Source organism: Protomyctophum parallelum, assembly GCF_964188405.1.
Source record: "Protomyctophum parallelum genome assembly, chromosome: 22".
Lineage (NCBI taxonomy): Eukaryota > Metazoa > Chordata > Actinopteri > Myctophiformes > Myctophidae > Protomyctophum > Protomyctophum parallelum.
In genome coordinates, this window is record NC_139714.1 from 14,537,939 (window position 1) to 14,554,385 (window position 16,447).

The 16,447-nt window shown below is 42.8% G+C and overlaps 1 protein-coding gene across 2 annotated transcripts in view; it reads left to right on the plus strand.

The window, feature by feature from the left end:
• Positions 1-313: 313 nt before the first annotated feature.
• il17rel (interleukin 17 receptor E-like) overlaps positions 314-16,447 on the plus strand; it is a 28,697-nt gene continuing 12,563 nt past the window's right edge. For both annotated transcript variants that reach the window (XR_014568801.1, XM_083757834.1), the window contains exons 1-8: positions 314-690; positions 3,753-3,780; positions 6,658-6,810; positions 11,243-11,349; positions 12,115-12,229; positions 14,221-14,265; positions 14,689-14,828; positions 15,804-15,875. Coding sequence is in view for 1 of the 2 variants with exons in the window: in XM_083757834.1 (XP_083613960.1) it covers positions 559-690; positions 3,753-3,780; positions 6,658-6,810; positions 11,243-11,349; positions 12,115-12,229; positions 14,221-14,265; positions 14,689-14,828; positions 15,804-15,875 (792 nt within the window). In the remaining variant the exon portion in view is untranslated. The remainder of the gene's footprint in view (positions 691-3,752; positions 3,781-6,657; positions 6,811-11,242; positions 11,350-12,114; positions 12,230-14,220; positions 14,266-14,688; positions 14,829-15,803; positions 15,876-16,447) is intronic.

Genomic DNA, 16,447 nt, shown 5'->3' on the forward strand with positions numbered 1-16,447 from the left:
ATACAATAGACCCAAACACTGATCAGAATTAGGTTATACATTATATGGTCCAACCAGATATAGCTGCTGCACATGCTTAACACACAGAGGGAAAAGAAGGAGAAAAAAAAAATATATATAGCACATTGTTTACATACTATACACACACACACACACACACACACACACACACACACACACACACACACACACACACACACACACACATGCAAGTACAGTACTGTACAGTAGGCTACTATGAAACCCCGCCCCTCCAAAGCCAAACCCTAGAGGGCTCTGCACTCTCCATTTAAATTCAGTCATCATGTTGGCTCCTGTGTGCACGGCTCAGACAGACAGACAATTCCACTGGCTATTGGACCAGACCACAGCTACCAGAACTGGACCAGAAAAAGACAGCCAGCCACACACACACACACACACACACACACACACACACACACACACACACACACACACACACACACACACACACACACTCTCTCTCAAAAAGAAAATCTTCTCATCTGACAGTAGGTGGAAGAGAGAGGCAGAGTGTGTATTTGTGGTCAGTAGAAGATGGCCAGATGTTCTGCCGCGGTAGGCCTGCCTCTGGTGTGGGTCATTCTGGTTACGACGGTGGTGACCCGTGGTGGACCCAGCACCGGAATACTGGAGAGGATGGACCAGTGTGACACACGCTGCTCTCAGGTAAATGTAACATGCACGCACACACACACACACACACACACACACACACACGCACACGCGCACCTTCCGTCTCAACTTAAGAGAAGAGAAGTCTAAAATCTTTGTAACTTATTATAGGTACTGTACTGAGACTTTACACACCTCTACTAGCCTACTGCTTCTGTTAACACTACTACTTCTTCTACCAAGGAAGAACAAATAATCAAAATATCTCTGTTAATAATCTGGCCATGCCAGGTTAATATGTTTTATCCCTGCTTCTGGTCACACTGAATTAAATTAATTTCCTATTGGGAAATGTATAATGTTTCATAATATCAGAATTTTAGCTATTTTGATTAAAAACTGGGTTTTTAATCATGCATTGTGAGTTTCTAGATCTGCTATGTTTGATACCTGTTTAAAGTATTTAGGGCTGAAGTGTTAACCGTTTTCATGGATGAAGTGGTTAATTTTTGTTTTCTCCCATTAATGTTCTCTTCTGGGCGTCTCTGGCACAAAACATTTTCAGATGGGGGATCCTTAACTTTAAAGATTTAAATAACAATAAACCTAACTTAGTAACTAACTTCATAAGACTAACGTAATTTTTAAGACTTAAAATGTTTATGCACCACAACTATAGCTCCTACTTTTCGGCTAAGTGTGTTTAAATATGTAGCTCGTTTCAACAACAAAGACAGTTCAAAGTCACACGAGGCATTTAAAATAGAGCGGATAAAATAAAGAGAAATCCTACTATAAATGCGCCACGTCTCTGTCTGTCTGCGTGCGTGTGTACGGTTGTAATGCACGTAACTCGAGAATCGTTTGACCCACCGACTTCACATTCGACACACGCGATCCACACCCCCACAGTGACGGGGACTAATGAGGCCAACTCCTTTCACCTGGGCCAGGCTCTGCCAGTGGGCCTAATGAGACCAACTCCTTTCACCTGGGCCAGGCTCTGCCAGTGGGCCTAAAGAGACCAACTCCTTTCACCTGCAATTTCCAGCCTTTGCCAAAGCCAATTGAGGCTCAACCAATCAGGCTCTGACAGTGGGCCCAATTGATTGCCAAGTACACTTTTCAGTTTGCAGTCTTCACACCAGGGGGGCAGTCAGCCAGATATTTCGTGAAGCCTCATTTGAAATCGGTAGTTCATATAATGGCCTGTTGTGGCGCTGGACTGGACCCAAAAAGCCCCATAGCTCCATAGAGGCCCATGTATTTTGGCCCAACTTCACCTAGACTGTATTACCTTAATAAACATGGTCATGAATACTTTCTTCTTCCAGTCACTAGTTTAAAGTCTAATTTCTAATGTCATAATATTCTTTTTGGAAAATTATGGTCCCATTAATTAAAAAAATGACCATAAAGTCGCGTATGTTCTGAGGGGCGTGGCTACCGTTACAGTCTATGATCGGGATTCCCCTCCCACTCAAGAGTCTTCTCCTCCCACTCGAGTCAAAATAAAAATCAACGGAGAAGAAGGGGGGAAGTCCCGCCTCGTTGTCTGGGCAGCCAATGACCAGCTGGTACAAAACGGAGCCAGCCAATGGCCAGCTGGTACCAAAAGATGGCGACTTACATCAGGAATTAGCATATCATTACAGGCTTCATTTTACGTTCATGTTAGACCCGGGGAACGCTTTGTCCATATTTTTTACAGTCTATGCTTCACACACAGGCACACAGGCACATACACAAATCTCCATGTGGGACACCGGCTGACAATCAGGTGCTATGACAATCATATATATCATTAGGCTCCCAAGTTCCAAGTAGGGAACAAGTCTAGTGGGAGAAATGCATTAAAAAGTTCTCCATTTTACCCGATCGGATCGTTACCATGAGCAATGTATCAGTTATAGGCCTAAATTATTTCAATATCATTTTACACGCATTGATTGGAATTTGGAGAAACCTCCCCCTGGAGGTGGACAAGGGGAGAGTGTTGTTTTTAGTGAATATAATGTTTTTTAAGCAATCTGTATGTCTTAGTGGTTGGAGGTGGTCTCTCTGCTCTTCTTTTAAGACCTTTACAGTAGCTACATGCTGCAGCCAGGTAGGAGCCCATTGGGAGCCCTAATACATTGGGCATTCCAGCATGACATTCTGCTGTCTGTCCGTCTGCACCACACTCACAGGTCGCGCTAGGAGATTGATGGAGCTAGATGGATGAGTGGAAACGCCGATTCTGGTCCCGAGGGTATTAAGCCTCACCCATACCAGTCTAGGCAGGTCCTCCATCCCAGGTTTACATCTCTTTGTGACACAATGAACATGATACATAAGTCAAGGAAGTAGACGTCATCCTTAGATGAGGCAAGAGGTACCAGGTCTCATTGTTTAGGCCCAGGGGTGAGCTGTCGTTAGGGCAGGGTAGTTTTTAAGATGCATGCACGCAAGCCCGCACGGCTATTCAGTTTTCGCACCTCGCTGGCGTCACAGCTTGATGATGATGGTCTATTGTCTCGACCTGCTAAGTATCCTACTGTGTAGGTGTGTGAACTTAAGTAGTCTAAAAAGTTGGATAACAGTGGCTAAGGGATTCATGACCTAATTCAATTTCAGAGGCGATGCAAGGTATATGCATAATTATGACAACACTAAAGTTTCCCCATTACGCATATTGTAGGTTAATTAAATATAGATAGTGGTTATTTCAATTAGTGCGCGTGGCATAGCCCCACTAGTTAAAAATCCACAGCACATCCCTGAATTTGTAACTGTTGGGTGGAAACCTCATATCTGTAAATTAAGACCCTGTGGAACCAATGGATGCATTGTAGTTATGATTTAGTCACAAGCTTCTTGTTAATACTTTTCAATTCAATATTTGTTCAATATTTATAACCCCCCCCCCCCCCAACAGACTTTCACATGAATTTCTTTTCTTTTTCAAGAATAGCATGGTCAAAGCATTTACGGGGGTCCCCAGCCAAAAAACTTTGGGAACCCTGCTCTAAACCACAAAGCAACTGGCATTTAACTTCTGCAAAAGCAGTGCATGCATGTAAATTCATACATGCATGCGATGAACGCTTGTTTTTGTCCCCCTCTCCTCCTTGCAGGGTCTACAATGCAAGACCAAGCGACACTGTGAGTATATAATAGATGAAAAATCACACCTGTGGTAACTGAGCGGTGCAACTATACGGTTATTGTTATAGTTACTGTACTGAACTCCTGTACTACTCGTACTGTACTGTAGTGTAGCTGTGTACTGTACTCTGTTTTAGAGGATGTAATTCTTTTTAAGTTAGTGGTGGCCATACCCCCCAACATAATCATATTAAATATGTGGCCTTGTGGTTAGTGTCCACCCTGTAACTGGGAGGTCGGGGTTCGATCCCTGGCCGGGTCATACCAAAGACAGTTGACTGTAAAAATGGGACCCAGTGCATCTCTGCTTGGCACTCGGCATCAAGGGTTGGAGAAAAGAGATGGGTGCCGTATTTGAACTGCAGACCCCCCCCCCCCCCCCCAAAAAAAATAACATGCCCACCCCGACAAGCACTCAGCACACAGGAATTCAATTTAGTTTGACTCCACAGATAAATATTGTGAAAATAGCCGATCTACAAGCTCAAGTCGTGTGCCGTTGTGCTCATGTAGAGCGACTATTTTCACAATGCTTGCCTCTTTCTTTTATTATTTGACAATTATTTTGACCATTGTTTGACCAGTTTTATAGTTGATTACTTTTGATGCAGTAATGGTCTTTTTCTTTTTATGTTTTTGTATTAAATTTAAAACTGTCTTAACCCATTCTGGACGGGAACCCCTTTTGGTGTTTAAAAGTCCTTAAATTGTCACTTTACTGTCATCTGTGTGGACCCTCCTGACCCACAGATTGAGAACCACGGACATATTGAGAGATGGTGAAAATGGTGATGTAATGAGAACAAAGACACTGAGGTCTGTTGTAGCGATCATATTGTCCTTTTAATCATTAATAGGCTACAGTACGGAAGAAAAGTAACATGGCAAAATGTACCCGACAGCACATTTTTATGATGTTTACCTTCCATGACCTTCCATGTCATATTCCTCTTGCATGGTTCCTTTTTTCTTTTTACTATTGTTTTCTATGTTTTCATTGATCTAAATCGAGGATACTTACAGTATGTTTGGAGCTCATATTACTTTTATGAGGCTAATCTTCGGTTTAAACAGCTAAAGGGTAATTTCACTGCTGGAAGAAACTGCAGTCACTCAATGTTAATAGTATTTGTAGTAGATAACAGTAGTACAATGTGAAAAATAAGGAAGTCTTTGTGTTTGATTAGGGTTTGACTGGATTGCTGAATTCTTACACTGCCCATAATGCTTTAGTTCTTCCCTCAGCTCCATGGAGGTGTGACTTTGTAGTCCAGGAAGGAAGTGAGACCACATTTTGATGACATGTTTTTGGTTATGAATGGGTAGGCTAATGACTAAAATATATATTTAAAAAAATAACTTATTACACCCCCCCCCCCCCCAAAAAAAAAACAAAAAACAAAACATGATCATCAGGTACTATGATTATACCAGGAGAAAGATTTCTTCAAACTGCTGCACCCACAGCTCACCCATAACTGTTGTTGAAAATGGTTGCTTTTTATTGATTTCTCCTCTGCGTTCAATACAATCCAGCCCCATGTTCTGGTTGAGAAATTAATGAACACCTTCAGTGTGGACCTCATGTCTGGTGGGCTGGATCCTTGACTTTTTAACCAACAGATCTCAATGTGTTTATTTTGTACACGACTGTCACAGTAATTACGACAACCGCTTTATTATAAAATACGCGGACGACTCAGTCATTGTCAGCCTTCTCGACAATGACGAGGTTGGGCATGGTCAGGTCACAGAGGACTTCTTGTCCTGCTGCAATGATGCGTTCCTTGAATTAAACATCTCAAAAACAAAAGAGCTCTGTATTGACTTCAGACGTGGTCCCCATCCCACCCAGAACACTGATATCTGGCCAGCCAGTGGAAATCCTACCCAGTTATAAATACCTGGGCACGATGTAAACACTGACATGCTGTGTAGGAAGGGCCAGCAACGCCTTTTCTGCCTAAGGAAATTAGCCAGATTTAATGTCGACAGAGACCTGATGAAACTGTTTTACAGTGCCTATGTACACTCTGTTATCTCCTTCTATATCATCTGTTGGTATGGTAACCTCGCCATTAAAGATAATGGGCCGTCGTCTGGGTGCCCCCGTTGTCAAAAACAACAGATATAAGCACTCCTTTGTCCCTGCCTCGATTCGTGCAGTCAACGCTGCCAGTAACATGTAATGTGGTTAGGATTATGTTGAAACAAGCACTTTATGCCGGCACTTTATATCCGAGCACTTTTTCTGAAAGGTAGCCTTTCTTATTTTTAATCTTTGATTCTATACCTGCACTAGATGCGCCCAGACCTCTGTTTATGGTGTCTCATGTCTGTTGTTGTTCTGTATTGTTTGTATGTTTTAAACCACTACTCTTGCTGTAAACCTAATTGCCCTTCTGAGACATTAATATAGACCTTGAACCTATATGCTGTCATGTTTACATTTAAACCACCTCTCCTGCTGGTTTAGAATTAATCCCTTATTGATATTTTATTCAAAGTTTAAAGTAGTGGTGCAACAGGATGAACATTAATCCAGGTTTACTGTGAAAAAAATACGAAAAACTAAAAACTAAACCGGATTAGTGAAAACTAGGTTTAAAGTTTGGTGCAACTGGATTAATAGATAAACCTTGATTTAAACCAGATTAAGGCTTAATCCTTCTTGGTGCAAACAGCCCTTAGTCTTAGTCAACACAATGAACACTGGTCCAGTTTTCCAGTATATTTTATTTGGGTAGTCTCTCCTGAAGTCATTATTTTCTCAGATTATGCTGTAAATATATTTGAGTCTCGCGAACAGTCTGGCAACGCAAGACAAATATTTGAATGACAGTAGAAACTTAACCTGTATGTTTGTGTGTTTAGTCCTGTCCCCTCCTCCGTGCCAGAGCTCCTCCCCTGAAGCCTTGAACTCCTCCGCTGTGTTCCACAGCGTCCGTCTGTCCACCGCCATGTTGTGTGAGGACAGACACGCGTGTTCGCTACACCTCCGAGTCAACGTTCTGCTGCACCTCACTGGTACGCATAATGTAAACACAACCATTCTGTTACACCTCACTGGTACGCATGATGTAAACACAACCATTCTGTTACACCTCACTGGTACGCATGATGTAAACACAACCATTCTGTTACACCTCACTGGTACGCATAATGTAAACACAACCATTCTGTTACACCTCACTGGTACGCATAATGTAAACACAACCATTCTGTTACACCTCACTGGTACGCATGATGTAAACACAACCATTCTGTTACACCTCACTGGTAAGCATGATGTAAACACAACCATTCTGTTACACCTCACTGGTACGCATAATGTAAACACAACCATTCTGTTACACCTCACTGGTACGCATGATGTAAACACAACCATTCTGTTACACCTCACTGGTACGCATGATGTAAACACAACCATTCTGTTACACCTCACTGGTACGCATAATGTAAACACAACCATTCTGTTACACCTCACTGGTACGCATGATGTAAACACAACCATTCTGTTACACCTCACTGGTACGCATGATGTAAACACAACCATTCTGTTACACCTCACTGGTACGCATGATGTAAACACAACCATTCTGTTACACCTCACTGGTACGCATGATGTAAACACAACCATTCTATTACACCTCACTGGTACGCATGATGTAAACACATAACCATTCTATTACACCTCACTAGTACGCATGATGTAAACACAACCATTCTGTTACACCTCACTGGTACGCATGATGTAAACACAACCATTCTGTTACACCTCACTGGTACGCATGATGTAAACACAACCATTCTGTTACACCTCACTGGTACGCATGATGTAAACACAACCATTATATTACACCTCACTGGTACGCATGATGTAAACACAACCATTCTGTTACACCTCACTGGTACGCATAATGTAAACACAACCATTCTGTTACACCTCACTGGTACGCATGATGTAAACACAACCATTCTGTTACACCTCACTGGTACGCATGATGTAAACACAACCATTCTGTTACACCTCACTAGTACGCATGATGTAAACTACGCATGATGTAAACTACACATAACCATTCTGTTACACCTCACTGGTATGCATGATGTAAAGTAAACTACGCATAACCTAACCTCTGTTGTTACTTACGTACTGTACGTATGGTGTGAGGACAGACACACATGCTCGCTGCACCTCAGTCAGTGTTCTGCTGCATCTCACCGGCACTGTAGTATCTAGCAGTGTAATTATTTATTGATTTTTCACTGATGAAAACAAAATAAAACCAAATAAAGCCTATGTGATGATGACAAAAACTGAGACTAAATTCAACAAAAGTCAACAAAAAATGTTTTGACAAAAATGTTAGGAGGGACTAGTGGAGAAGAGATCCAGTCAGGCACAAGGATGGGGAGGGAGTTACTAGGACCCAGGGCCCAGAATTTGGTGTTACACTCTGGCAGTAGCAGATCTACAAGCTCACAACGCTTTGTTTCTTTCAGTCATTTTATTTTTCATTCTGTACAAACTGATACATGACTCACATAATATACATACAGACTAACCGACATACCTACATACATTATACATACATACGTCCATACATCATCTTCTTCTTACTACTTATATAATTATTCATGTAGTTTTAGAAATCATAAAGCCTTTGTTCTTAACATGAATATTTCCTTAATTTGCCAAACCTCTTGATAATATTTCTGCGTATTCTACTCCCATGTATTCCACAACTGGGCCCCAAACCAAGTAGAATCCATCCATGTCTCCTTGGAGAACATGTGTGAGCCGTTCTAGTGGGAGCAGTTGTAGAACATTATGGAGCCTACAGATGGAACAACATTGTAGTATTGACAACCTAGCACAGTACCATAGTATATTCAGGATTCTCTTAAAGCGCAAATAACATGCATTTTAAAACTGCTTTTAATATTTAATAATCATATTGTCTATGTCCCTCAAAGTTATTTCTAATGGTTTGAGCCGCAATCACCACTCTGATATAACCAGGCCTTGTCAATTCTTTCTGGACTTTGAAAGCAGTTTTAGCTGCAGTACCACACTGTCCTGAGGTGGAGAGGGTGCTGATATGCAGATTATTTAATATTTGAGTCATTATAATACTAATGCTAGATAAAACCAGGCTTGTTTCCATTCCATGCCAGCTTGGAAAATCAATAATGGTGGACATTGTAAACAAAGTGGAAATGCAAATTTGCAACTGAAGACTGAAGAAATGGAGGAATTATACAAAGTAGGGTGACATTGATGACATCACGATGAGGCCAAAATCAGTCGAGCTGTTTCTGAGAGCAATTTCCATTAAAACACCCATATGACATGAAGGCCTGATTGTTCAAAATTGATTATTTGTGGGGATAGAAAACACACATGGGAGCTCCAAAAACACAAAAGAAATTGAAAAAGTAGAATTTTATGTTATAGGTCCTTTAAATCTATTAAATTCAGGTGTCGTTGGGTGTAAGCCCAAGATACATTGTAGGGGATCTAGTTCGATCCTTAGCCCTGTTATAGTAGAAATTTCGTTCTTCACTTCCTCCCAAAAATGTTGGATTACTGGACAGCGCCACATTAGGTGCACATATGTGCCCACGTTTTCTTTACATTTCAGACATGTACCAGAGCAGTCTTTATCATATTTGCTCCTTTGATATGGAGTCGTTTGTAGTTTATGTATAATCTTGAATTGGATTTCTTGAGGCTTGTAGTTGCAACATATCTTTTTACTATTTTATATATTTCTTTTCCATTGATGGTCATTAATTGTAATTTCATTAATTGTAAAGTCTCGTTCCCACGACTGCCTGCTGATGTTGGTATTAACGTTCTTTATGGAAATGAATTTTTGATATATATAACTTGTTTCTTTTTTTCTTCAGCCGGCAGACCTGGTGAACAAGTCTCTCAATCTGCTCTTGTCCATGTCCTTCTTTATACTGGGGTATATAATTTAGATAACTAAAAAAATGTATCCGGGATAGCCCTGTGGGATTGTTCCTGTAGTTGTCCAAAAGACTTCAAGGTACCATGCTGGTATAGATAATTTATCACCTGAATTCCTACTGTATGCCATTCCTTGAACCCAGGGTCATTACAAGAGGGGATAAAATTGGGGTTGTTAACAATCGGTGCATAAAAAGAATATTTCTTTGACATTGAGAATGCCCTCTTTATAACAACGCTTTGTGATGCGCTGCATTAGTGCATTGTGAGATCGTTGATCGGCTATTTTGGTGGTTTTGTAATTTTAAAGGCCAGTCCACAGACTCCACACAAGTTTTTGGCTGCAAGCAGTTGCATATTGCAAGGAGTTGCATTGGTGTGTGGACTGGCCTTTAACATGCACATTAGTTGCCACATGCAGACATTGGCATCAATACAGCACAAATGCATGTGGTTTGAACAGATCAGCCATGTTTGTTCATGAAACCTCACACTGTTGCTGCAGCAAACCCAGAGCTGCATATATAGTTCTGCACACAAACACACACACACACACACACACACACACACGCGCATGCACATGCACACGCACGCACGCACACACACACACACACACACACACACTCATGGATACGTGCATGGATACGTGCATGCTCACACGTCTTCCTCTGAAAAGTGGGGGAGTGAAGGGGGAACCCCTGTGGTTTTATTGTGCTTGTATCATTCATCCAGAAGTAATTTCATACATGTCTACTTCCTTTACAAATCATTGTGATGCACACTTCCTTGAAAGAGATAGTTTATGCAAAGCACGTAGGTATGCACACATACAGTGACAGTCGACACAAGATGTACCAAAGTCTGTCAAGGTTTAATACCGTGGTTAAGTAGTTAAATGTCAACAAACAAAAAAACAATGCTGTCAGCCTGTCGCACAAGTCTAAGCTATCTATGAAATCTATGAAAAAGTCTAATCTCTTTTTTCGGAGAATGAATAGTGTCATTTTGAGTACCCAACATCTATCACGATGAATGGATTGGTGCAATAACGTTTCCAGCCATGGTGAGACTACATGCGATGCGGTTATCAGGTGCTGTTCGACAGATTCGAGAGTGTATGAGAGTGGTATCATCAGAAAAGTAAAATTCAAGTCATGTACACACAGGGTACAGTTGAATTGTCTCTGCCGGGTGGAAACCTCATTATGTCCAAAACTTTTCAGGATTCAAATTCAAAAACATAAAAAGTAGCAGTTCTACAAGCACAAAACTTGGCGCTTCACAATCTTGAGATTGTGCATCTGCTACTTGTGATGCTTCCGCGTGATGCTGTGGTTAGTATATGATCAAGTAGGGGGTTAGTTAATTTACAAAACAACGATATAGGGTCCCTGCTTCATCTGTCTCTCAGCTAAGGGGTCCGTGACCTAGAAAACGTTGAAGACCCCTGAATGGCTTTGCTCTTGCCTATGTTTCCAGAGCCTGTCCACGGAGTGTCCATCTGCGTGGAGAGTGCTGGAACTATGGGACGTTGTCAAGCCCTGGGCTTCTCCAGAGCGTCCAGACAGAGACGAGCTGGACAGCAGGTATGTTGTATGCTGAGAAACATTTGAAACACAAACTATTAATTATGTTACTTACTGTACCTGTACTTTAGCCTCTGGGTCCGAGGGACCCATTTACGAGTGTGTGTATACAGTGTAGCTGATCTACAAGCTCACAACACTTCGCAATGCAATGTGCTTTAAGCTTGTAGGTCTGCTATTTTCTTGTACTAAAAACTAATAGAGTTTCTACATTTGTAATATTGTTAGGACTTTTACTTGGTACTATAAGTGTATTTTGATACAATACGAGTGTTAACAGAGCCTTAAAAACGGTGTACAAAAACACACTACTTCACTCTACTACTTCTAGCTGTGTTGGGTGAGCCATGATTAGCATTGTTCAAGTTCACAGGAACTGTTACACAAGTTCTGATGAATTCAATAAAGCAATGAGGAACAGTAAATTTCTTTAAGATAAGATAAACACATCTTAACAAACGCAAATGCCCGTGACTTGTCCCTTGGCACAGAAGTGAAGCAATCCTGCAGAAGTCTCTAGACGGGTGCAACACCATGCAGTGCTTAACACGTGTTAAAAACAAGAATCTGTGTGATGGGAGACCATGGGTGAGCGAGAGGATAGCAGCCAGGAGAATGAGACTATAGCAGACACTGCCAAACACTGACAGTGTTAAGCTTATTGACTCATTGGAGCGATGTAAAGGCTGCCTTATTACAACAGAACATGCTCAAGGGATGTACAGTATGGGGCAGTCATGTGACATGTTTTCATTGGTCCAAAAGGTTGAACTGGAGGCCGACTGCTTTGAGGTCAGGCCAGGTCAACAGGTATGGGTCACCCTGAAGACGATACCAAACTACTGTACAGTCAGCTGGACCAGCACCTACACTGTGCCAGGTCAGACACGCACACACACACACACACACACACACACACACACACACACACACACACACACACACACACACACACACACACACACACACACACACACACACACACACACACACACACACACACACACACACACACACACACACACACACACACACAGCTGGACCAGCACCTGTCCTACACTGTGCCAGGTCAGACTCAGCACTCTCTCTCTCTCTCTCTCTCTCACTCTCACTCTCACTCTCACTCTCACACACACACACACACACACACACACACACACACACACACACACACACACACACACACACACACACACACACACAGTATGCATGCATATGTTAAATCAAACCCGGGTCTCCCGCGGGGAAAGCAAACATATTTATTTCCTTCATTTAACTCATTGACCATTGCGCCAAAGACTCCTTTAACATATTTTTGGGCTTTGTATTAAGTACAGTAGGCTTACTTGAATAAATGTTCTTAGTTACTTTACACCACTGCCCCTCTTCCCTCCCCAATTTAGTCGTTATGCCTGGTATTTCCTCGCCACATACATTTTCTGTGTCGTCACTGTCGTTGTATCCTACTGACTCACCCCGACAATGAGGAGCCCCCACCGGGAGGACGTAGACCCTTCGTCCTGCGGTCTTACTCCTCCTGCCCAACACTCCGTTGATGAATGTTCCAAGTTTTCAGCACTTTCATACTTTTGGTAAATGTGCTCTGCACACAGTAAATCCGTTTAGGACAGTTCTAAACACATGTGCCGCGTGCACTGAGCGGCTCGGAGCGGAGGACAGTTCTCGCTTCCACTCTATTTAAAATCCACCCGCTCCACTCCTCGCGACGCTTGCGCTCCGCGACGCTCACATTCTCTGCTTGATACTCGATACAATGAACTACAATGACTGCATTAGGACTATACAGTACAAGTAATGTTATATATAGAGGAGTGATGTCATACTCTTCCAAATTAATAATTAATTCGAGACTGGAGATTGGGTTCGATTCCCGCTCGGGGCGCTGTGGGTGCTGGCGGTGTGTTTCCTCCTCCGCGTCATCAGTGCCCATACCCGAAGGCGGGGTTGGCGAAAGGGCCTTTCTGTGTGGAGTTTGCATGTTCTCCCCGTGTCCCCTAGGGTAGGTACCCTCACATGTTCTCCCCGTGTCCCCTAGGGTAGGTACCCTCACAAAAACATGCAGTAATCCTGGTCTCTAAACTGCCTCCCCCTGGCCAGCCGGGACGCCTCATGGAGGGGAAAGGAACTGGTTGGAATAACGTGCTCCTTCCACGCGCTACGTCCAACCAGGAAAACTCCCCCCCTGTCAGGTGTAAAGGAGCAACTTGGACACTCAAGCATGAAGGAAGCATGAGTTAAGTCCGTTGCTCTCCCTAGGTTGGCGGAGGGTGTGTAGAGCACAGGATCACATCACAGGATGATTGACACAGGGGTGAAAAATGGGTTACAAAATCGTGGGACAAAAAATATAAATTAAAAACAAAAAAACAAAAAAAACAGGGTCCAGACTCCACACAAATGAATGGAAATGCGGTGGGAGTGGTTAACCACTATCTTCTCATCTCTTCTCTTGCTCTCACCAGAGGCGGTCGATGTTGCAAGAAAGATGTATTTGGGTCCTTTGTCTAATGGTCCTTTGTCTAAGACAAATGTCTTCCTTGGGAGACAAATAAAGCTTGAACTGAACTATCCAGGCTACGCTTTTTTAACATCATCAAGAGCAAATCATATAATTGACTCGATGGTAGACCTAAAGAGGTCCTTTGATGAATGACTGTGGGCTTCAGTTCTTGAGCGATTCCCACGACTCTCTAACATATTGCCCAATTTCGCGGAAAACTACAACACAGAACTGCCAAAACTGCAAAATGTAGCTAGGGAAACTATTGGGTCTTCGCCCTTTTCGGGCTTGACCCCTAATATTAATAATTGATTATATAATATTGTTTATTATCATCTCTATTTCACCAGACTGCAACAGTGGAGATCTCCGAAGCCATGTCCCAGAATGCATCAGTAAGTTTTCTTCACTTAAACTGCTGTGTAGGCATGTTCCTTTAACATGCTATTACCAAGTGTTTTTATCACACCAATAGAGCACTGAAGTCTGACGTAATATGAATTCCCATAGACGTGTTTAATATCACGTATTATTTTAACTCTGTTCCCAAATTAAACAAATGAGCATGGTGGTGAGAAATCACTAATGTTACCGCCAATTCCAAAAATATGCATCGTTCCCGACTTGCATTGTTCCTGTGTAGACCGGTGCTATATTTATTGTGTAAAATTGTGTTGCAGATTAAACCTTTTCATAGATATCATAGATGGCTTCATAGACATAATGCTTTTTTTTGTTGTTTGTTTTCAGACATTTCAGACAAAAATATAAATTGATTCTGTGGTTGAAGTGGCTTATTGTTTCTAATTGTCTCTCAGCTGGGAGGCTGCAGTACCAGCTGCATCCAGACGGGAAGCAGATGAGTGTCAGCGTGTCAGACATGTTGGAACACGAGGACTACAACGTGCGTCTCTGTCATCAAGACTACGTCTGCGCGGACACCGGAGCCTACGCACTGGTAGGTACCACATTCTGTCATACTGGTCTACTCTGGACTGTACTGTTATTAACACATTCTGACCTGAGATCAGATTAAAAAAATGTCTTCTACATCCTGACAGTTTTCTGAAAAAGCTATGTTTCTATGTCAGTCGTTCTTCTATTTTTCAAAAATAGCAGATCTGCCATTTTTGCCCCCAAAAATCAATTATACACCCCATGGAGCCTTGAATTCATGGTGTTTTTCCAGTAGAATCAGATGGCGGCTCAAAGAGTCTCCTACCGCCATCAAATATTGTCTGAGGAATGCGACAGAATCAACAAAAGTCTCCATGATTTCAAGGCTTCATTTGATGACCTGTGGAGACTTCAATGCAGGTCAATGGAGTCTCCTACCACAGACTGCCAGTCATTACATTATTTTTCCTATGCTGCGTTAGTGCGTTCACTCTGGCAGATAAAGCTACGCAGCATATTTGTAGCTTTGTCGCTGAACTTGAAACTAGCACATTTTTAGCTTTGTCGGCTGTATGTCGCTGGCTTCCATTGAAAATGAATACATGAAAATGGTAGACTGTAGCTTTGTACATGCCCGTGTGAACGCAGCATTGAGGACGGGCATCGATTCACGCAGACGTTGTCGTCTGGATCAATGTCTGCTCCAGGTCTGCTCATGAAGGGCGCGACAACGCAAGCGTAAAAAAAGCTCAACAGAATCCAGGTCTAGTCAGTCGTGGCTCATCACTCAATCATCAGTCATCGACAGACAGACAGACACACGCACGCACGCACGCACGCACGCACGCGTGCACACACACACACACACACACACACACACACACACACACACACACACACACACACACACACACACACACACACACACACACACACACAAACACACTCTGTAGGCACACATGTGTACAGAGATGCATAGAGCTCGATATAGTCATACATACATAAACGGACACCAACGGTAATGTTTATCTTGCAGATACAGAAAGAGGAAGTTGTGAAGCGCGTCACTCTGATGTACTCCAGACCGGTGCCATGCCTGTGCATTGAGGTAATCACCTGTGTAATCACCCTGCCTCACGTCTCCACTATGGAGGAAAACTAGGTAATCACCTGTGTACCCTGGCCTGCCTCACGTCTCCACTATGGAGGAAAACTAGGTAATCACCTGTGTACCCTGGCCTGCCTCACGTCTCCACTATGGAGGAAAACTAGGTATTCACCTGTGTACCCTGGCCTGCCTCACGTCTCCACTATGGAGGAAAACTAGGTATTCACCTGTGTACCCTGGCCTGCCTCACGTCTCCACTATGGAGGAAAACTAGGTATTCACCTGTGTACCCTGGCCTGCCTCACGTCTCCACTATGGAGGAAAACTAGGTATTCACCTGTGTACCCTGGCCTGCCTCACGTCTCCACTATGGAGGTAATCACCTGTGTACCCTGCCTCACTCACGTCTCCACTATGGAGGAAAACTAGGTAATCACCTGTGTACCCTGCCTCACTCACGTCTCCACTATGGAGGAAAACTAGGTAATCACCTGTGTACCCTGCCTCACGTCTCCACTATGGAGGAAAACTAGGTAATCACCTGTGTACCCTGCCTCACGTCTCCACTATGG